Source organism: Ranitomeya variabilis, chromosome 6 (genome assembly GCF_051348905.1).
Source record: "Ranitomeya variabilis isolate aRanVar5 chromosome 6, aRanVar5.hap1, whole genome shotgun sequence".
Classification (NCBI taxonomy): Eukaryota; Metazoa; Chordata; class Amphibia; order Anura; family Dendrobatidae; genus Ranitomeya; species Ranitomeya variabilis.
In genome coordinates, this window is record NC_135237.1 from 527,526,951 (window position 1) to 527,551,517 (window position 24,567).

The following is a 24,567-nucleotide window of genomic DNA, read 5'->3' on the forward strand; positions in this document are numbered from 1 at the left end:
TGCCGGCGCTCAGTCAGTCAGTCAGTGCAGGAAGCGGACGCCGGGGGACGCGAATGTAAGTATGCACTGTTTGTTTTTTTTACATTTTACGCTGGTAACCAGGGTAAACATCGGGTTACTAAGCGCGGCCCTGCGCTTAGTAACCCGATGTTTACCCTGGTTACCCAGGGACCTCGGCATCGTTGGTCACTGGAGAACGGTCTGTGTGACAGCTCTCCAGCGATCAAACAGCGACGCTGCAGCGATCGGCATCGTTGTCGCTATCGCTGCAGTGTCGTTTCGTGTGAAGGTACCTTAAGTCTTTCAAATCATATGGACACCATTCAAAACATTTTTTTTTACCTAAACACAGTACATATATTTTGGGCAAAAAAAAATCATTTTTCTTAAAAGGTTTCATTCAAATTTTGCAACTTTAGGCTTTTAATGTTTTTTTTTTTCCTTTTTGAATCCATAGAATCGTTCTGTTGGAGAGTTTCTAACTCTTTCTTAGGTCTTTTTATGAGCTACCAAAAGCTCATTTATGACCACATCAAAGTTTGGCTAACCTTTGATGTGGTCTGTGATCATAAATCAGCTGAGAGAATATCCGAAAAAAACAAACGTATGAGATCAATTAAAACTCTTCTTCAGAACAAGTTCACTGATGGATTTGTAGACATCTCATTCTCCAGCAAACAACAAGAAGTGCACCAATGAAGTCTCTTTGGCCTGAGTAAGAAGACAAATGCTTTTAAAGACCTGTGATTGTTCAGGGCATTAATAAATATTTTTGGGGTCCACAAGTTTAAAGTTACAACACTGGCTCTGATGCACTGTAATTGTCAACATCACTATACATGCTGTTTTAAATAATATTACATTTAATGTATATCTAAAAATGGCTTGAATTTTTTTATTTTAACCTATATGGGCAGAATTTTATGCAAGTATGGAGAAACTGAAAGAACTTATTCCAGTTTATTCATTATTCTAGATTAAATCTAAATATTATAAATTCATTGCAGCAAACAAAGCAGCAACCAAAACTGCAATAAGACCCTTCATTGTGTTCATCTCTCATCGTATTGGAGCTTTGGATATGTCACGGCAGGAGCAGATATTATTGTTTGTTATTCACAATGAAAATGCAGTACAAAAAGCACAAATCATGTAATCAAAGCTAAAATCACAGTGAATAAGGGAAGAAAGGTAACAAAAAATTAAATATAGAATAAAAGAGAATGAGACAGATAAATAGATATATAGATAGATAATAGATTTATAGATAGATAATATATAGATGATAGATAGATAGATAATATATAGATAGATAGTTATTAGATAGAAAGTTAGATAGATAATAGATAGATAATAGATAGAAAGTTAGATAGATAGATAGATAGATAGATAGATAGATAGATAGATAGATAGATAGATAGATAGAAAGTTAGATAGATAGTTTTATACAATTTGCTATGAATAAATTAAAGAATTACCCTGACACGCAGGAACAGGCGCATCCCATGTATAATAACCATATGGTGATTTTTTGCAGACAGCTGTGCTTTTTCCAATGAGCCTAAACCCTCGATCACAGGCCCAGCGAACCATACTGTTCAGTTGTCCACCCGTCTGACTGACAATGAATCCATGTGGCGGAGACTCTGGAGTGCTACAATAGTGAGCTGCAAAATCCAGATGATATAAATACATTTTTGTAACCATTGGGAATCAAATGCTAAAAAAAATAGTACAGAAGATTAAGGCTGTGTGCACACGTTCCGGATTTTACGCAATTTTTTTGCATTTTTTCTGCTATAAAAACGCGATAAAACCGCAAAAAAATTAATTCATTAATCATCCTATTAATAGAATGCAATCCGAAAATTTTGTGCACATGTTGCGTTTTTTTTCCGTGAAAAAACCCGCATTGCGGTAAAAAACGCAGCATGTTCATTAATTTTGCGGATTTTTTGCAGATTTCCTGCTATTTAATGCATTGGGAAGCTCCAGGAAAAAACACGAAAAATCCACACAAAAAACGCGACAAAAACGCATGCGGATTTCCTGCAGAAAAAGTCCAGTTTTATTCAGGAAATTTCTGCAAAGAATCCTGACGTGTGCACATAGCCTTAAATGTGACTGACAGAAAATTCACAACATGACTAATGTGCATATGAAATCCAGAGACTCTATCCATGGCTCTAAAGACTACTGTATGGTTAGATTATGCTTATGCTAATAAAACATTGCATAAAAACACAGGAATGGTGCCGTCTAACTGTTTTTTCCCTTCTCTGCCATCAGCAGCAATCTAAAGCCTGTCATGCAAATTAGACTAATGTCTGCTGCACCCAGTCGACACTCTAATCAGGTGTGTGGTGGTGCCAGTCATCTGATTGTAAGGGAGAAGTCGATTGGGTATGTCCGACTTTGGACTACCAGAGATTAGCCACCGACAGAGATGTCTGCAGATTATATGTATGCGAAAGCCAGCTGACATGGCTGTTAGATGAACAATTGGCCAAAGCATTGTTCAGCCCATAGACATCTAAAAGGCATGGGACCTTAAATAGGTTGTCCACCACTTTAATATTGATCACCTATCCTTAAAATATTTAATCAATGTTTGATCAGTGGTGTTGCAACACCCAGTATTCCATGGATCAACTTGACTTGGCGCCAGCGGCTGCCATAAGTGCTCAGTTATGGATCTGATCCATCAACTCAACCGCTTATTGCACATCTACCCCCTTAATAGGGGACAGATGTGCAGTTCCTGGCCGTCACCACGATCAGCAGATGGAGCAGCTCAGTAACTTAGCGGTTATGGCTACCGCCGGAATCAAGGGCAGCTGATCAGCGAGGGTGCCGGGTGACATCCTCTTTAAGCGAGCCCAAGTATGAGCTAATCGATTTAGTTTGATGATGGCTAACAACATGTTGCTTGAAAACCATTTTCTCTGGGGTTGTCATACAACTACTGCAAATAGTCAACACATAGTCTAGCACATAACCATGTGGTCTATATTTATTATTGGACTCCACAGGCTGAATCAACATAGTCTAAATTACTATTCCCTACTCTTTTGTGGTGTACCAATACAGAAACCACACTGTAATAATGAATTTTTCACAATATACCTAAACGGTGATAATACACAAGATTGCTGTAGACCAATTGCTAACTCAACTCCTAACTAGCTCTCCTGCCTTCCACATTTAATGAATGCTCAGCTCGGCCATGTAAGCTCATGGGAAGAATCGAGTAAGCCACTGACAGTGGTTTATCTTGAAAAAATAGAAAATGTTTTTGGCATTTGAATGCAAGTAGAAAAATATAGAAAAACCTGGATGATTACATGATTAGATGGTTGTTTGGTAGTAAGGTTTTGCCAATTTTAATTTAAGGTGTATGACAACTGTTAGAGATATATGTTCTGACCCAGAGGTGTATCTAGCGTTTCTGGCACCCGGGGCAAGAATTCATTTTGGTGCCCCCCCAAGGACATACGCCCCCCGTCAGCCCCATCATTGTCCTCTCCTCCTCTACCATCCCCATCATTGCTCTTTCTCTGTCAGCCCCATCATTGCCCTCTCCTCCCCCCCCCCACACACACACACCATTCACTTCTCTGCGCATTCCCCTGCAGCGCGATACACACACACACACACCCAATACTGAGCCACACACACACATACACACACATTCATACACACACATAAACACTCACATACACACATATTCACACACACACACACACACATACACACACACATTCACACACACACACACACATTCACACACACACTCACATACACACACATTCACACACACCTCTCACCTCTCCTCGCGCTCTGCCGCAGCAGCTCCATCGCCTTCCTCTGACACAGCCGGCCGCTGAATGATGATGTCATCCAGTGGCGCGTCTGTGTGAGAGGAAGCAAGAGGAAGCAGGAAGACAGATCACTGGGCAGCGGAGCTGCAGGGATTTCTCCCTGCCCGCCGCAGCCACTCTGCAGGGGCTCCCCTCCCCCTCTGCACACATTGGGAGCCGGCACTCTGCAGCTTCTCTGTGCTGGCTGTCAGCTTGACAGTCGGCACAGAGAACAGCTGACTCACAGACCGGGGGCGGCAGAATGCCGCCGCCGGGGGAGACACTGCAGACCGCCAAATTAGGCGGCCCGACTGCGCCCCCCTGCCGGCTGCGCCCGGGGCACATGCCCTGGCTGCCCCCCCCTAGATACGCCACTGTTCTGATTACCAGGTTAGTTTATTTTTCTTTAAGGCTTTTTTGCGTAAGATGTTATACACTAATTTAATATTGTTGCTCTATCCTATGCTGGAAGGTTTTTTAGATATTGTAGATTGCATCAACCAGATAAAAATGACCAGAGGCATGACTGTACAGATTTTCCACAATGCATTGCAGCCATAAAATCATATTGTATAGTACAGCCAATCATGGGGGACTTTCATAGCCTATATGATAAGCCTAAGCAGGGAATGCAGCAGGCATTTAGAGTGATTTAGAATATTGAGAAGACATCAGAGCTCACAGTTAAGCTATAGCGATAGAAAGATAGAAAGCCGTAAAACAATGGACAAATACTCGAGATAGTAATATGCTGAGTAACTTCAGCAGTGAAGAAGATGAGGGTAGCAGTCTGTGAATAATACAAATATATGGTGCAGCTGATATCTGGTCTTCATTTGAATTAAAATTGCAATTTTTTTCATTCTTAATGCACTATAAAGCAGCAGCCGAGCAGCTGTTAATTCACCGCCGCTATTATTATTATGCCTATGCAGCGTCAATTATTAAAATATCTAATGTTAAAAATAATAAAAAAATAAAAAATCATTATATACTCACCATCCGCCGCCCTTCCCGCTCCTCGCGACGCTCCGGTAGCCGCTCCATGCATGCTGCAGGTTCCGGTGGCAAGGATGGTTTGCGAGAAGGACCTGCCATGACGTAACGGTCATGTGACCGCGACGTCATCACACCCTGGGACCGGAAGCTGCCACCTGCACCGCACACAGTCGACAGAACTACTACAAGGCACCCTCGGAAGGTGAGTATATGTTTATTTTTTATTTTTTAACCTGTGACATACGTGGCTGGGCAATATACTACGTGACTGGCCAATATACTACGTGGCTGGGCAATATACTTTGTGGCTCTGTGCTGTATACTACGTCACTGGGCAATATACTACATAACTGGGCAATATACTACGTGGCTGGGCAATATACTACCTCACTGGGCAATATACTACGTAACTGGGCAATATACTATGTGGCTGGGCAATATACTACATGGCTGGGCAATATACTATGTGGGCTGTGCAGTGTACTACATGGGCTGTGCAATATACCATGTGGACATGCATATTCTAGAATACCCGATGCGTTAGAATTGGGCCACCATCTAGTCCTTCGATAAACAGCTCACTGTCTATATACTATGTACATATAGAGCCTGGCCTATCATGCTGCTCTCAGATTGGTTATCAGAAACCTGATGACAGATTTCCTTTAAAAATGTAAATACTTAACTGTACTTTTCTGTTTTTTTTTCACACCTATTTTACTATTCAAATATGACAACCATACACAGCACACGTATACTACATTCTGCTCCCATATTTTGCTTTATGAACATGTATCCATCTACCTAACATTTCTTATTATGTCCCTTTGGCAAGATGTGAATAATTGGGGCTATAAAGAGTGCCACAAGTTAATTATAGTGTTGTACAAAATGTATGGTAACAGAAAAAGAGGCCACGGTAATGGATGAGGTATCGTAAAAGACAAAAAAAAAAATTCCACAGCTAAGAATGTGGGTGCCACTACGAGCAGCAGAGGCACTACCACCACCAGTGGCACCAGGCATTTGGTCAATAGTTCTACCAAACACAGGCAATATTTGGTCTTCTTTAATTTTGGCTGGCATATTAGTGGGAAGGAAGCTGATGATGTTATGTAATATGTGGCAAATAACTCTGATGTGATGATACCTCTGACAGTGACACCATCAGTTTGATTCAGAGTTCTACACAGAGTAGTTTGTGTGATCACAGATGGCTAAGATCGATCATTTTTAGACCATTTTTAATCTTAAAAAACCTACGACGAGTGTACGTGTGTTGTACCTTTAAATGGGTACTACCAGTTGCCATTCTTTTTATGGTGAGGTAACCTAGGTGTTATTAAATGTGTTTTTGCGTTAAGAAGTTTACAGTCCTAGGAGACCTCAGATTATTACACACATCATTTCAGGGCAATTGGAGGCTTTATAGTATTGCAATTCACGGTAATTTTTTCTTTAAATTGTATTAGTCTGTCGAATTTGAATTTCAAAAGATTTGATCATTTCTATGTAAAACTCATCTTCCTAAAAAAGTTTTGTGCCCTGAAAATTTATGATGCCTTGGACCTGCCAAATTTCCTTAGAAAAACATAATTGTCAGTCTGGCACCAATTAAATAAATCAAAACGCAGCTAAAAACGGTTAATTCTTATATATAGAGTTTCAGTTAATAGTGTTTATATTTTATACTAGCTGAAGAGCCCGGCGTTGCCTGGGCATAGTAAATATCTGTGGTTAGTTATAGCACCTCACTTCTCTTATTTTCCCATCACGCCTCTCATTTTCCCCCTCACATCTCTCATTTTTTCCCTTACACGTCTTATTTTCCCCCTCACTCCTCTCATTCCCCCCTAACTCTTGTCATTTTGACCTCACATCTGTCATTTTCCGATCACTCCACTATTTTCCCTCACTCCTCTCAATTTGCACTCACACCTTTTCATTTTCACCTCACACCTCTCATTTTCCCCTCAGTATATACAGTACATATTTGTCATCTCCCTTATATATAGTATACACCTGTATGTCACCTCCTGTATATAGTATATACCTGTATGTCATCTCTCCTGTAAATAGTATATACCTGCTGTATGTCATCTCCTCCTGTATATTGTATATACCTATAGTATATACCTTATGTCATCTCTTCTGTATATACTATATACCTGTATGCCATCTCTTCCTATATATAGTATATAACTGTATATCATCTCCTGTATATAGTATATACCTGTATGTCATCTCCCCTGAATATAGTATGTACCTGTATGTCATCTCCTCCTGTATATAGTATATACCTGTGTGTGTCATCTCCTCTGTAAATTGTATATACCTGTGTGTCATCTCCCCTGTAAATTGTATATACCTGTGTGTCATCTCCCCTGTATATAGTAAATACCTGTGTGTCATCTCCCCTTTATATAGGATATATCTGTGTGTCATCTCCACTGTATATAGGATATACCTATGTGTCATCTCCCCTGTATATAGTATATGTGTGTGTGTCATCTCCCCTGTATATAGTATATACCTGTTATACATGTGTGTCATCTCCCCTGTATATATTATATACCTGTTTGTCATCTCCCCTGTATATAGTATGTACCTGTATGTCATCTCCCCTGTATATAGTATATACCAGTGTGTCATCTCCTCCTGTATATAGTATATACTTGTATGTCATCTCCTCCTGAATATAGTATATCTCTCCTGTATACAGTATATACCTGTGTGTCATCTCCTCCTGTATATAGTATATACTTGTATGTCATCTCCTCCTGAATATAGTATATACCTGTGTGTCATCTCCTCCTGTATATAGTACATACCTGTGTGTCATCTCTCCTGTATATAGTATATACCTGTGTGTCATCTCCTCCTGTATATAGTATATACTTGTATGTCATCTCCTCCTGTATATAGTATATACCTGTGTGTCATCTCCCCTGTATATAGTATACTAGACTGTGGCCCGATTCTAACGCATCAGGTATTCTAGAATATGCATGTCCCCGTAGTATATTGGCAATGATGATTCCAGAATTCGCGGCAGACTGTGCCCGTCGCTGATTGGTCGAGGCAACCTTTATGACATCATCGTCGCCATGGCAACCATTATGACATCTACGTCGATACTGTACCGGTCGGTGATTGATTGGTCAAGGCCCCCAGGCCTCGACCAGAGACGCGGGATTTCCATTATGACATCATCGTCGCCATGCTGTGCCCGTCGCTGATTGGTCGAGGCCTGGCGGCCTCGACCAATCAGAGATGCGGGATTTCCAGGACAGACAGACAGACAGAAAGACAGACAGACAGATGGAAAAACCCTTAGACAATTATATATATAGATATGTGTGTGTCATCTCCTCCTGTATATAGTATATACCTGTATGTCATCTCCTGTATATAGTATATACCGGTGTGTCATCTCCTCCTGTATATAGTACATACCTGTGTGTCATCTCTCCTGTATATAGTATATACCTGTGTGTCATCTCCTCCTGTATATAGTATATACTTGTATGTCATCTCCTCCTGTATATAGTATATACTTGTGTGTCTTCTCCCCTGTATATAGTATATACCTATGTGTCATCTCCCCTGTATATAGTATATACCTGTGTGTCATCTCCTCCTGTATATAGTACATACCTGTGTGTCATCTCTCCTGTATATAGTATATACCTGTGTGTTATCTCCTCCCGTATATAGTATATACTTGTATGTCATCTCCTCCTGTATATAGTATATACCTGTGTGTCATCTCCCCTGTATATAGTATATATGTGTGTGTCATCTCCTCCTGTATATAGTATATACCTGTATGTCATCTCCTGTATATAGTATATACCTGTGTGTCATCTCCCCTGTATATACTATATACCTGTGTGTCATCTCCCCTGTATATAGTATATACCTGTGTGTCATCTCCTCCTGTATATAGTATATACAGGTCCTTCTCAAAAAATTAGCATATAGTGTTAAATTTCATTATTTACCATAATCTAATGATTACAATTAAACTTTCATATATTATAGATTCATTATCCACCAACTGAAATTTGTCAGGTCTTTTATTGTTTTAATACTGATGATTTTGGCCTACAACTCCTGATAACCCAAAAAACCTGTCTCAATAAATTAGCATATTTCAACCGTCCAATCAAATAAAAGTGTTTTTTAATAACAAACAAAAAAACCATCAAATAATAATGTTCAGTTATGCACTCAATACTTGGTCGGGAATCCTTTGGCAGAAATGACTGCTTCAATGCGGCGTGGCATGGAGGCAATCAGCCTGTGACACTGCTGAGATGTTATGGAGGCCCAGGATGCTTCAATAGCGGCCTTAAGCTCATCCAGAGTGTTGGGTCTTGCGTCTCTCAACTTTCTCTTCACAATATCCCACAGATTCTCTATGGGGTTCAGGTCAGGAGAGTTGGCAGGCCAATTGAGCACAGTAATACCATGGTCAGTAAACCATTTACCAGTGGTTTTGGCACTGTGAGCAGGTGCCAGGAAGCATGAAGTGCTCCAAAATCTCCTGATAGCTAGCTGCATTGACCCTGCCCTTGATGAAACACAGTGGACCAACACCAGCAGCTGACATGGCACCCCACACCATCACTGACTGGGTACTTGACACTGGACTTCAGGCATTTTGGCATTTCCTTCTCCCCAGTCTTCCTCCAGACTCTGGCACCTTGATTTCCGAATGACATGCAAAATTTGCTTTCATCAGAAAAAAGTACTTGGGACCACTTAGCAACAGTCCAGTGCTGCTTCTCTGTAGCCCAGGTCAGGCGCTTCTGCCGCTGTTTATGGTTCAAAAGTGGCTTTACCTGGGGAATGCGGCACCTGTAGCCCATTTCCTGCACACGCCTGTGCACGGTGGCTCTGGATGTTTCCACACCAGACTCAGTCCACTGCTTCCTCAGGTTCCCCAAGGTCTGGAATCGGTCCTTCTCCACAATCTTCCTCAGGGTCCGGTCACCTCTTCTCGTTGTACAGCATTTTCTGCCACATTGTTTCCTTCCAACAGACTTACCATTGAGGTGCCTTGATACAGCACTCTGGGAACAGCCTATTTGTTGAGAAATTTCTTTCTGGGTCTTACCCTCTTGCTTGAGGGTGTCAATGATGGCCTTCTTGACATCTGTCAGGTCGCTAGTCTTACCCATGATGGGGGTTTTGAGTAATGAACCAGGCAGGGAGTTTTTAAAAGCCTCAGGTATCTTTTGCATGTGTTTAGAGTTAATTAGTTGATTCAGAAGATTAGGGTAATAGGTCGTTTAGAGAACCTTTTCTTGATATGCTAATTTATTGAGACAGGTTTTTTGGGTTATCAGGAGTTGTAGGCCAAAATCATCAGTATTAAAACAATAAAAGACCTGACAAATTTCAGTTGGTGGATAATGAATCTATAATATATGAAAGTTTAATTGTAATCATTACATTATGGTAAATAATGAAATGTAACACTATATGCTAATTTTTTGAGAAGGACCTGTATCTGTATGTCATCTCCTCCTGTATTAGACCGCATTCACACGTTATTTGCTCAGTATTTTTACCTCAGTATTTGTAAGCTAAATTGGCAGCCTGATAAATCCCCAGCCAATAGGAAGCCCTCCCCCCTGGCAGTATATATTAGCTCACACATACACATAATAGACAGGTCATGTGACTGACAGCTGCCATATTTCCTATATGGTACGGTTGTTGCTCTTGTAGTTTTTCTGCTTATTAATCAGATTTTTATGTTTGAAGGATAATACCAGACTTGTGTGTGTTTTAGGGCGAGTTTCATGTGTCAAGTTGTGTGTGTTGAGTTGCATGTGGCGACATGCATGTAGCGACTTTTGTGAGATGAGTTTTGTGTGGCGACATGCGTGCAGCAACTTTTTGTATGTCGAGTTGACAGGTTAGTGTAGCAAGTTGTGTGCAGCAAGTTTTGCGCATGGCGAGTCTTGCGCGTGGCGAGTTTTATGTGTGGTGCGTTTTGAGTATGTGCAAGTTTTGTGTGAGGCAACTTTTGTGCATGTGGCAATTTTTCTGCGTGTGCAAGTTTTGCGTGTGGCGAGTTTTCCATGAGGTGAGTTTTGCACGTGTGGCGAGTTTTGCGTGAGCCTAGTTTTGCATGTGGCGAGTTTTGCGCGTGGCGAGTTTTGAGCGGCAACTTTTGTGTTTCGACTTTTATGTGGCGAGGTTGGTGTATGTGTGGTGAAATGTGTGCTGAGGGTGGTATATGTGTTCAAGCACATGGTAGTGTGTGGCGCATTTTGTGTGTGTGTTCATATCCCCGTGGTGGTGTGGTGATTATCCCATGTCGGGGCCCCACCTTAGCAACTGTACAGTATATACTCTTTGGCGCCATCGCTCTCACTCTTTAAGTCCCCCTTGTTCACATCTGGCAGCTGTCAATTTGCCTCCAACACTTTTCCTTTCACTTTTTCCCCATTATGTAGATAGGGGCAAAATTGTTTGGTGAATTGGAACGCGCCTAAAATTTCGCCTCACAACATAGCCTATGACGCTCTCGGGGTCCAGACGTGTGACTCTGCAAAATTTTGTGGCTGTAGCTGCGATGGTGCAGATGCCAATCCCGGACATACACACACACATACATACATACATATACACACACACATTCAGCTTTATATATTAGATTAGTACTTTTATATAACATTAGGCTTCATGTATCCCTGGTCGTTAAATTGTTTTATATAAGCTTATACTATATGTCTATAAATTTTACTGATGCTGTTACTTTAGCATCTTGTATATCCTCAAATGAAATTGCACATCTTGTTATTACAGATGTCTGGTTATTATGATGGTACAGCAGCTGTGCAGCATTTTTGATGCAATTCACATGAGATTAATCCAATTATACTGAGAAGAGAACTATTTTCTAATGTGAAAGTTTGTCTGTATAAGTCAACCATGAAGTGCAATAGATAGATTTCAAGAGTTTTTGCATAACAAAGTAAGGTTTCCTTGGAGACTACAATCGTCTGAAATGTTGTGACAGACCTAAGTAAGAAAATAATATTAAAAAGTAACAAGCCGATTTAATACAGCCAGGATGAAATGGTGTAAATTATAGGCAGGTTCAAAAAATAGTTTTCATACTGAGGAAATAAAAAGAAATTTACAATTTAAAGGGCTAGAAATCTGTGAATGTTGGTTATTCTTTTTGAATGCCCATAGTGACTGTCCAATACTTGTCCATTAGGGTGATGTCATTCATTCATCAGTCGACGCCTAATAATAGAGTTGTGCAATAAGACTTGCAGGCCCCTAGTAAAGCAGCCGCATTGGTAGCACATGCCGGGCCATCCAAAGCCCTCCTCACCTTCTCTTCTTAATGATGATGCAAGGCCTACTAATAAAGATAGGTACTGGTTACACGCTCAACTAGTAGGAAGCTTACAGAGCTCTTGTCTGGTGGCTATTGGCTAACAACATAGCCACTGGACCAGGGATGGTTGGATCTTTTTGTTCTCTTCTACCCAAGACACATATATTCTTTTGAGTGTGCTTGCATTCTGAACAGAGCAAGAACAGAGTAAGCGTTAAGGCAACTCTAGTAGCTGCTTATCTCCAGAAAGCAGGGGAGAAGGGGAATCAGGACACCCACAAATACTTTAAATGCTCAACTGGTCTTGCCATAATCAGCAGGCTCTGAAGATATTAAAGAAGCCCTCCTCCCATCAAAGTTTTTATCCTCTTAATATATTGCAATCATCATATGATATAACACTGTGTACTTACAATTGCTCATTTTGCCTTTCCACCCATTTATTTCCTCTGTTTAACATTAGGTCTATGACATCACATGATTATAAACTGACTAGCGGAATCCTTCTAATGTCTATGTAGAAACATGAGGTCTATCTTCCCTGCATGAGACATAAGTCACTGCAAAAACTCCCTGGCAGGGAGGAGGAGGGAGCAGCTGGGTCAGGAAGAGGGGAATGATAAAAGCAGGGACAAGAGACTTCTTGTTTCTACATTGAGCAGAAAAAAGAGAAGTATTAGCTGGGCAGAAAGGCAAAATGAGCAGATGTAAGTGCACAGTGTTGTAGAATATGACTGTAATATATTAAGAGGATACTTTGATGGGAGTGCTTATTTAAAGTTAATGGTCAGCTCTATCATATATGTCAGGAGACTGAAAAAAATGAATGGACTTAGATAAAAGTTGGACCATGCCGTCAATCATAGTTAAGGTTTTCTGGTTTCCAGGAGATCATATTGATCATTTATGATTGATCCCCAGCAATTCTACTAGCATAAAAGTGAACCTTCTAGGATCTGCAAATGGAAGTGGCGCTCAATGCAATATTTACAACAGAAGTTAAATCTTTCTGGCTGCAGTACATGTGGCTCCTGCAGTCAGTCACTGGGCTCAGAAGTTTGTGCATCTGCACTAGCAGAGATTGTGAGTCTAATGATTGGCTCTTGTGGCAACATCTGCTTAAATTGTGATATAGCTGCCCTAATCTATCAACAAATATTAGGGCACCTGCAGAGACACAGCACTAGACCAGGAGAGTAACACCTTAGTTTATTATTGTAACATAGCAGAAGATGATAAGAGGAGCAAGAGTGGTACTTGGTTCTTTGAAAAAGGGACTTAGTGTGACAGGCTTGAGGATAGACACGTGAAATGAATTTGGGATTTGCAAAGAGGCCAAGAAGTTGAGCTTGTAGGCTACAGGTTTTATCTGTTTGAGAACCTTGAATAGGCCGGGAAAGCGAGGACCCAATTTAAACAAAGGGAAGCTTGAGACGGAAATACTTTGAAGACAGCCAAGCCTTGTCCCTGGGATTCAGCAGCAGGAATGTCTGAGGTAGTAGACATAGGGAATGGAATACTGAGATGTTAACCGTAGACCACGAAAAACAGAGATCTAGTAGAGGACTCACTCACGTGGTTGTTGTATAGGAATTTGGCCCAGGGCAGTAGCTCGGCCCAATCATTGTGGTGAGCATTGAAAAAGTGCTGTGGGAAGTTGGTCAGGATCTGGTTGACCTGTCCTACCTGACCATTGTATTGTGAATGGTAGGCTGAAGAGAAATTGAAGGTGACATTTAGTAATTTGCAGGTAGCCCTCCAGAAGCAAGATGTAATCTGGATGCCTCTATCTGAGACTATATTGAGAGGTAAACTATGGAGGCTGATAATATGGTGGATGAACTTCTCAGCAAGCACATGAGCAGATGGGAGGCCAGAGGGTGGAGTTAATTGGGCCATTTTAGAGAATCAATCCACAACTACCCAGATGACATTATGCTCGGCCAATAATGGGAGATTGGTAATGAAATCCATCACAATATGCTGCCAGGGAGCAGATGGTGCAGGCAAAGGAAGCAGTCAGCTGGTTGGAAGCTGGTTCGGAGTCTTGCCCTGGGCACAAGAAGGCCAGGCCGAGGTGAAATCCAAAATATTCTATCGCAGTTGCTGCCACTAATGATGCCAGATAATAAGGAGAGCTGTTTTCTTTTGTCTGGCATGACCAGCCAACTTAGATGAGTGACCCTAGTGAAAAACCCGCTTCCTGTCAAGTTCAGTGACTAAAATTTTTCTGGATGGGACTCGAGACAAATCCAGTGGAGCAATCTTAACTATTTTGGAGGGTTCAATGATGTGTTCAGACTCTCCCTCCTGGTCGAAAAACAGAAAGGACATAGAGAGTGCATCCGTCTTAACATTCATATCTGCCGGCCGGAAATGGAGAATAAAATGGAAACAGGTGAAGAACAGAGACATGGATATAACCACTGTGTGGACTGCAGATAAGCTAGATTCTTGTTGTCAGTGTAAACAACCACCAGAGCATCACTCCTTCTAGCAAAAGTCACCACTCCTCCAGAGCCAGTTTTATCTCCAACAATTCTTGATTACCTATTGAGTAGTTGTGTTATGGGTCTGAGAACATTTTGGAAAGAAAGCTACAGGTCACCATATGGCTTGAAGGAGACTTTTTGGTAAGGTCTCCAAACCCAGAGGAAGAAACATCCACTTCCAGAAATAATTGCTCATTATTTTCTGGTCGATGCAGCACAGGAGCTGAGGAGAAAGTGTGTTCTCTGCCTCCTGAGTCCATACTTTAGGATTGTCTCTCTTGCGGGTCTGGGTAGTAATAGGAGCAGTCCGAGAGGAGAAATGCAGAATGAATTGGCGGTAATAATTAGTAAATCTGAGAAACCCCTGGATAACCTTAAGACTGTCAGGAAGGGGCCACTTTAGGACGGCAAACACTTTCTCGGTTTCAATTATCAATGATATACTCAAGAATCGAAAATCGGTTTGCTCGAAGACACACCTCTCAAACTTGGCGTACAGACGGTTCTTCCTTAATCCCTGCAGAACCTGGCGAACATCCCTCCTGTGTGTGAGCAGATCAGGAGAATACACAAAAATGTTAGCCAAGTAATGTCACGTAATGTTTAGATATGGATAAGTGTAACACAAAGGGAAAGGGAACCAAACAGTAGGAAAAGGGAGAGTGGAGACCCCTAGACAGACCTAATGTTACCCTGTCTGCTCTATGGTCCCTATACAGGTTCTGCACCTATCACCGAGCAGGATAACTAATCCCTGCCTGTCCCTGGTAATAACCACCGCGCCAAGAAGGACAGGATGACGCTAGTCAATCCCCACTATTGCTAAAGACAGCTAGGATACACAAAACAAGGGAACACTTAGATTGAGTAGACTCAGAGAGAAACACCAATGTCCTCCAAACTCCAAATAATATGCTAGCCGACTGCTGCAGCTCCAAGCCTCAACAGGGAATTGCAAATATAAAAAATCACTCACAACTCCCAACAGCAAGTTGGGAGTTATAAACACCCAGGTCGAGGTGTGACGATTAGAGCCAGGGGAGGTGTACACTGGGTCCTAGCATCAGAAGGACCAGCAAGAAGTCTGCAAAGCAAACTGCCGAGACCTTCTGCAGACAGATGCAGTGCAACGGTCTGCAGCCTCTGAAACATTCATGACAGGTAAACTACCACACACATGAAGAAGAGGTCCTACAGGATGTCGTTCCACAGTTCTTGGAAAACTGCTGGGGCATTGCAGAGTCCAAATGTCATTACACAATACTTTTAATAGTCATTGCGGGTGTTAAAAGCCATTTTCCATTTTTTCCCTCTGGGGTATCCGGATCAGGTTATACGTGCCCCAAAGGTAGCGTTCCATAAAGACACTGGAACTTTTGAGATGATCAAACATCGGAAATGAGGGGAAGAGGATATTTATTCTTAATCGTTATCTAGTTGAGTCCGCTATAACCGATACAGGGTCAAAACGATCTGTCCTTTTCTTTTACAAAGAAGAATACTGCTCCAGATGGGGAGGATGACTTTTAGATAAATCCCCTGAAAAGATTCTCTTTGATATACTCGCACATGGCATTGGTCTCAGCCTGAAATAGAAGGTAGATTCTGCCTTGTGGAGAACAGCTAGGAAAAAGGTTGATAGGCCAGTCATACGGCCTATGAGGTAGTAGTGTCTCAGCCTCCTTTTTGTCAGAGACATCAGAGTATGTCTAATAAGCACAAGGTAAGCTAGGTAAATTTGATGGAGTAGCCGGTGGTCGAGCAGGCCAAATGGGATCTAGACAACTCTTGTGCTACTCCTGACCCCAATGAAGTGTTATTCTATTTCCAGTCTTAAGGCCCCGTCTCACATAGCGAGATCGCTAGCGAGATCGCTGCTGAGTCACAAGTTTTGTGACGCAACAGCGACCTCAGTAGCGATCTCGCTATGTGTGACACGTACCAGCGATCAGGCCCCTGCTGTGAGATCGCTGGTCATGTCGGAATGGCCTGGACCTTTTTTCGGTCGTTGAGATCCCGCTGACATCGCTGAATCGGTGTGTGTGACACCGATCCAGCGATGTCTTCACTGGTAACCAGGGTAAACATCGGGTTACTAAGCGCAGGGCCGCGCTTAGTAACCCGATGTTTACCCTGGTTACCAGCGTAAATGTAAAAAAAAAAAAACAGTACATACTCGCCTTCTGATGTCCGTCAGGTCCCTCGCCGTCTGCTTCCTGCTCTGACTGACTGAGATCCGGCCGTACAGTGACAGCAGAGCGCAGCAGTGACGTCACCGCTGCGCTCTGCTCTCACTGTACGGCGGCTCAGTCAGAGCAGGAAGTAGACGGCAAGGGACCTGACGGACACCGAAAGGCGAGTATGTAGTGTTTGTTTTTTTTGGTAACCAGGGTAAACATCGGGTTACTAAGCGCGGCCCTGCGCTTAGTAACCCGATGTTTACCCTGGTTACCCGGGTGCTGCAGGGGGACTTCGGCATCGTTGAAGACAGTTTCAACGATGCCGAAGTCGTTCCCCTGATCGTTGGTCGCTGGAGAGAGCGGTCTGTGTGACAGCTCCCCAGCGACCACACAGCGACTTACCAACGATCACGGCCAGGTCGTATCGCTGGTCGTGATCGTTGGTAAATCGCTTAGTGAGACGGGGCCTTTAGAATGGCTCATGTTTTCACAGCCATGGCAGAGCTAGAAGCAGAGGATAAGACAAACCTGACATCACATAGATAAGAATCTCTTCTGAGTGTAGCATTCCTACTCAAAATTCCACCAGCTCAGTAATGAAATGGACGGTCTCGGAAAGAGGTCTCCCATTCACGGATGATACCACCAAAATATTCTGCAGATGTTGGATCAGGATACAATACTGCTCCACAATGGCCTTTTTGAGACAGGAATAGGTTAAATGTTCTGTAAACACCTCCTTTCACGCTGATGGTCTTCCTGATGGTGCTTGGCCAGCTTCACCTGGTCAATCTGCATTGTCTCAGTGGAAGGTGTCAAAGTTGAGGTTTGCGGCATGATCAACCTTTGAAAGGTAGGAGCCAAGTGCAAAACTATTCTCAAGTGGGTCACCTCCTTGAAGCGCTCCTGAAACCTGATGTTGATCAGGGTAACTAGGGATACCAGCTCATTCAGTGAGGTGGAAATATCACTACCAGACAATTTTTCCTTATTTCTTTCATAAAGATCCTCCCTGAAGACAGCCAACAGCTCCTCGTTGTTCTAGGTGAGTTTGATGGATAGATTCCAGAAGTGAACAATGTACTGGCCCACTGTGATGTTACCTTGATGCAACCTAAGAAGGGAGGAAACTGTGGAGGAAACACAGCCATGTTCATAAAAAATCTTGCTTCTAAGAAAATCTGAAGGTTGGAGACAAGAGGATCCCCTCGCTTCCATAGGTATTGAGCCAAGCCAGAGTCTCGCCACTGAGATTGGACTTGTTGAAAGCCACTGTGGCCCTATCTGATTGGTTAAGAGTTCAAAGTGCAGTGTGCATTAATTGATAAACTCATGACATAGGGCAAGGTCACCGACATAATGTGTAGGAGCTGACAGTTGGGGTCTGGAACCAGGAACATAGCTAGAAGGCTGAAGGGTCACAGCTGAGGTTGCTGCAGCTTTGGGATGTGCAGATGCCTCAGCATATCTAAGCGAGTGGTCATTGCCTGCAAGTAGGAGAACATTTTATTTTGCTAGTCTTTCTGGCGGGAAACTTCCTGGTACAGGTATGATACAGGTATGAGATAGAGGAATCTTGGAAGCCAGCAGATTACATGACCTGAGCAAACTGTAACGGGGGTGGAGGATCCACTGCATCGTGATCCGAGGAGAGTCTGGAGAGGCATGACTAAGTGAAGATCTGACTTTTTGCTGGAGCCTCTGATGGTGGGGTTAGACTTGACTCTGGATAGACGCCAGGTGCTACTACAGGACAGACTTTAGACGCATGGCAGCTGACCCCCAAAAGAGAAGATATAATTTATGGAGGGGTGATTGCCCAGTATAAGATTACCGCCATCTTTACTACAAGGGTTTGCTGCATCCTGAGAGTGAATTAATTCTGAGACCTGGGCAGGTAAATACTGCTGCCCCTTTTTTGCTGTATTAATTCTTGAATTTCTGGAAAAACATTTGGAATTGAGAGTCCTCAGTGGTTGATACCTTTTAATGGCTAACTGAAAAGATGGTAATAAATTGCAAGCTTTTGAGACTGACTAAGACGGTACAAAGATATATCTTTCCTGAATTTCATGAGGATTTTGTTTTTCTTGTGGCGTTGCTATTTAGTTTAGTGTGAGGCTAAAATATAGACCAATACCTCATATACTATATGTATACAGTGGGTACGGAGAGCAATCATGCCCCTTTAAATTTTCACTCTTTGTTTCATTGCAGCCATTTGGTAAATTCAAAAAACTTAATTTCTTTCCTCATTAATGTTCACTCTGCACCCCATCTTGACTGAAAAAAACAGAAATGTAGTAATTTTTGCATATTTATTAAAAAAGAAAACAGAAATATCACATGGTCATAAGTATTCAGACCTTTTGCTCAGACACTCATATTTAAGTCACATGCTATTCATTTCATGTGATCCTCCTTGAGATGGTTTTACTCCTTCGTTGAAGTCCAGCTGTGTTTAATTAAACTGATGGGACTTGATTTGGAAAGGCACACACCTGTCTATATAAGACCTCACAGCTCACAGTGCATGTCAGACCAAATGAAAATCATGAGGTCAAAGGAACTGGCCAAGGAGCTCAGAGACAGGATTGTGGCAAGTCACAGATCTGGCCAAGGTTACAACAATCAATCAAAATTATTTTTGATGTTATTGATACCACGTCTTACCTAAATGTACCATCTGTTGTCCAATCATGCACTACCATACAAGCCCAATGTTTTAAATGAATTCATACTGTGTTTAATAAAGATTTATTTATTATTTTTAATAGAGGTCTCCAGTTTTTTAGTAACATGGTAACATACATAGTAACATAGTTATTAAGGTTGAAGGAAGACTTTAAGTCCATCTAGTTCAACCCATAGCCTAACCTAACATGCCCTAAAATGTTGATCCAGAGGAAGGCAAAAAAAACCATGTGGCAAAGAGTAAGCTCCACATTGGGGGGAAAAAAATTCCTTCCCGACTCCACATATGGCAATCAGACTAGTTCCCTGGATCAACGCCCTGTCATGGAATCTAGTGTATATACCCTGTAACATTATACTTTTCCAGAAAGGCATCCAGTCCCCTCTTAAATTTAAGTATGAATCACTCATTACAACATCATATGGCAGAGAGTTCCATAGTCTCACTGCTCTTACAGTAAAGAAACCGCGTCTGTTATTATACTTAAACCTTCTTTCCTCCAGACATAGAGGATGCCCCCTTGTCCCTGTCTCAGGTCTATGATTAACCCCTTCATGACCCAGCCTATTTTGGCCTTAATGACCTGGCCGTTTTTTGCAATTCTGACCAGTGTCCCTTTATGAGGTAATAACTCAGGAACGCTTCAACGGATCCTAGCGATTCTGAGACTGTTTTTTTGTGACATATTGGGCATCATGTTAGTGTTAAATTTAGGTCGATAATTTCTGAGTTTATTTGTGAAAAAAATGGAAATTTGGCAAAAATTTTGAAAATTTTGCAATTTTCACATTTTGAATTTTTATTCTGTTAAACCAGAGAGTTATGTGACACAAAATAGTTAATAAATAACATTTCCCACATGCCTACTTTACATCAGCACAATTTTGGAAACAAATTTTTTTTTGCTAGGAAGTTATAAGGGTTAAAATTTGACCAGTGATTTCTCATTTTTACAACAAAATTTACAAAACCATTTTTTTTAGGGACCACTTCACATTTGAAATCTTTTTGAGGGTTCTATATGGCTGAAAATACCCAAAAGTGACACCATTCTAAAAACTGCACCCCTCAAGGTGCTCAAAACCACATTCAAGAAGTTTATTAACCCTTCAGGTGTTTCACAGCAGCAGAAGCAACATGGAAGTAAAAAATTTAACTTTTTAGTCACAAAAATGATCTTTTAGCAACAATTTTTTTATTTTTCCAAGGGTAAAAGGAGAAACTGGACCATGAACGATGTTGTCCAATTTGTCCTGAGTACGCTGATACCTCATATGTGGGGGTAAACCACTGTTTGGGCGCACGGCAGGGCTCGGAAGGAAAGGAGCGCCATTTGACTTTTTGAATGAAAAATTGGCTCCAATCTTTAGCGGACACCATGTCGCGTTTGGAGAGCCCCCGTGCGCCTAAACATTGGAGCTCCCCCACAAGTGACCCCATTTTGGAAACTAGACCCCCAAGGGAACTTATCTAGATGTGTGGTGAGCACTTTGAACCCCCAAGTGCTTCACAGAAGTTTATAACGCAGAGCCGTGAAAATAATAAATGTATTTCCTTTCCTCAAAAATATTTTTTTAGCCCAGAATTTTTTAATTTTCCCAAGGGTAACAGGAGAAATTTGACCCCAAAAGTTGTTGTCCAGTTTCTCCTGAGTACGCTGATACCCCATATATGGGGGTAAACCACTGTTTGGGCACATGCCGGGGCTCGGAAGGGAAGTAGTGACGTTTTGGAATGCAGACTTTGATGGAATGGTCTGCGGGCATCATGTTACGTTTGCAGAGCCCCTGATGTGCCTAAACAGTAGAAACCCCCCACAAGTGACCCCATTTTGGAAACTAGACCCTCCAAGGAACTTATCTAGATGTGTGGTGAGCACGTTCAACCCCCAAGAGCTTCACACAAGTTTACAACGCAGAGCCGTGAAAATAAAAAATCTTTTTTCTTTCCTCAAAAAAGATGTTTTAGCAAGCAATTTTCTATTTTCCCAAGGGTAACAGGAGAAATTTGACCCCAAAAGTTGTTTTCCAGTTTCTCATGAGTACGCTGATACCCCATATGTGGGGGTAAACCACTGTTTGGGCGCACGTCAGGGCTCGGAAGGGAAGTAGTGACATTTGAAATGCAGACTTTGATGGAATGGTCTGCGGGCGTCATGTTGCATTTGCAGAGCCCCTGATGTGCCTAAACAGTAGAAACACCCCACAAGTGACCCCATTTTGGAAACTAGACCCTCCAAGGAACTTATCTAGATGTGTGGTGAGCACGTTCAACCCCCAAGAGCTTCACACAAGTTTACAACGCAGAGCCGTGAAAATAAAAAATCATTTTTCTTTCCTCAAAAAAGATGTTTTAGCAAGCAATTTTCTATTTTCCCAAGGGTAACAGGAGAAATTTGACCCCAAAAGTTGTTGTCCAGTTTCTCCTGAGTACGCTGATACCCCATATATGGGGGTAAACCACTGTTTGGGCACATGCCGGGGCTCGGAAGGGAAGTAGTGACGTTTTGGAATGCAGACTTTGATGGAATGGTCTGCGGGCATCATGTTACGTTTGCAGAGCCCCTGATGTGCCTAAACAGTAGAAACCCCCCACAAGTGACCCCATTTTGGAAACTAGACCCTCCAAGGAACTTATCTAGATGTGTGGTGAGCACGTTCAACCCCCAAGAGCTTCACACAAGTTTACAACGCAGAGCCGTGAAAATAAAAAATCATTTTTCTTTCCTCAAAAAAGATGTTTTAGCAAGCAATTTTCTATTTTCCCAAGGGTAACAGGAGAAATTTGACCCCAAAAGTTGTTTTCCAGTTTCTCATGAGTATGCTGATACCCCATATGTGGGGGTAAACCACTGTTTGGGCGCACGTCAGGGCTCGGAAGGGAAGTAGTGACATTTGAAATGCAGACTTTGATGGAATGGTCTGCGGACGTCATGTTGCATTTACAGAGCCCCTGATGTGCCTAAACAGTAGAAACACCCCACAAGTGACCCCATTTTGGAAACTAGACCCCCCAAGGAACTTATCTAGATGTGTGGTGAGCACTTTCAACCCCCAAGTGTTTCATAGAAGTTTATAACGCAGAGCCGTGAAAATAAAAAATAATTGTTCTTTCCTCAAAAATTATGTTTTAGCAAGTAATTTTTTATTTTTGCAAGGGTAACAGGAGAAATTGGACCCCAATAGTTGTTGCCCAGTTTGTCCTGAGTACGCTGGTACCCCATATGTGGGGGTATACCACTGTTTGGGCGCACGTCAAGGCTCGGAAGGGAAGTAGTGACATTTGAAATGCAGACTTTGATGGAATGGTCTGCGGGCGTCATGTTGCATTTGCAGAGCCCCTGATGTGCCTAAACAGTAGAAACACCCCACAAGTGACCCCATTTTGGAAACTAGACCCCCCAAGGAACTTACCTAGATGTGTGGTGAGCACTTTCAACCCCCAAGTGTTTCACGGAAGTTTATATCGCAGAGCCGTGAAAATAAAAAATAATTGTTCTTTCCTCAAAAATTATGTTTTAGCAAGTAATTTTTTATTTTTGCAAGGGTAACAGGAGAAATTGGACCACAATAGTTGTTGCCCAGTTTGTCCTGAGTACACTGGTACCCCATATGTGGGGGTAAACCACTGTTTGGGCGCACGTCGGGGCTTGGAATGGAGGGAGCACCATTTGACTTTTTGAACGCAAGATTGGCTGGAATCAACGGTGGTGCCATGTTTCGTTTGTAGACCCCTGATGTGCCTAAACAGTGGAAACCCCTCAATTCTAACTTCAACGCTAACCCCAACACACCCCTAACCCTAATCCCAACTGTAGCCATAACCCTAATCACAACCCTAACCCCAACACACCCCTAACCACAACCCTAACCCCAACACAGCGGTAACCCTAATCCCAACCCTAACCCTAATCCTAACCCTAATCCCAACCCTAACCCTAATCCCAACCCTACCCACAACTGTAATCCCAACACACCCCTAACCCTATCCGTAACCCTAACCACAAGCCTAATCTTAACCCTATTTCCAAGCCTAGCCCTAATTCCAACCCTAACTCTAATTCCAACCCTAAACCTAAGGCTATGTGCCCACGTTGCGGATTCGTGTGAGATTTTTCCGCACGATTTTTGAAAAATCTGCAGGTAAAAGGCACTGCGTTTTACCTGTGGATTTACAGCGGATTTCCAGTGTTTTTTTGTGCGGATTTCACCTGCGGATTCCTATTGAGGAACAGGTGTAAAACGCTGCGGAATTCGCACAAAGAATTGACATGCTGCGGAAAATACAACGCAGCGTTTCCGCACGGAATTTTCCGCACCATGGGCACAGCGGATTTGGTTTTCCATAGGTTTACATGGTACTGTAAACCTGATGGAAAACTGCTACGAATTCGCAGCGGCCAATCCGCTGCGGATCCGCGGCCAATCCGCTGCGCATCCGCGGCCAATCCACTGCGGATCCGCAGCCAAATCCGCACTGTGTGCACATGCCCTAACCCTAACCCTAACCCTACCCCTAACCCTAACCCTACCCCTAACCCTACCCCTAACCCTAACCCTAACCCTACCCCTAACCCTAACCCTAGTTCTAACCCTAACCCTAGTGGAAAAAAAATATATATATTTTCTTTTTTTTATTATTGTCCCTACCTATGGGGGTGATAAAGGGGGGGGTTATTTATTATTTTTTTTATTTTTATCGCTGTGATAGAACCTATCACAGCGATCAAAATGTACTTGTAACAAATCTGTCGGCCGGCAGATTCTGCGGGCGCACTGCGCATGCGCCCGCCATTTTGGAAGATGGCGGCGCCCATGGAGAAGACGAACGGGCACCGGGAGCCTCGGTAAGTATAGGGGGGGGGGGAGATCGGGGCACGGGGGGGCGTCGGAGCACAGGGGAGTGGCATAGGAGCACGGGGGGAGCGGACAGGAGGACGGGGGAGCGGAGCACAGGACAGAGGGGACTACGG

The 24,567-nt window shown here is 42.6% G+C and overlaps 1 protein-coding gene across 7 annotated transcripts in view; it reads right to left on the minus strand.

Annotated features, from left to right (window-relative positions):
- The window catches only part of CSMD3 (CUB and Sushi multiple domains 3), a 1,888,113-nt gene that overhangs the window by 204,084 nt on the left and 1,659,462 nt on the right, over positions 1 to 24,567 (minus strand). For all 7 annotated transcript variants that reach the window (XM_077271102.1, XM_077271099.1, XM_077271098.1 and 4 more), the window contains one exon: positions 1,479 to 1,667. In XM_077271102.1, coding sequence (XP_077127217.1) covers positions 1,479 to 1,667 — 189 coding nt within the window. The remainder of the gene's footprint in view (positions 1 to 1,478; positions 1,668 to 24,567) is intronic.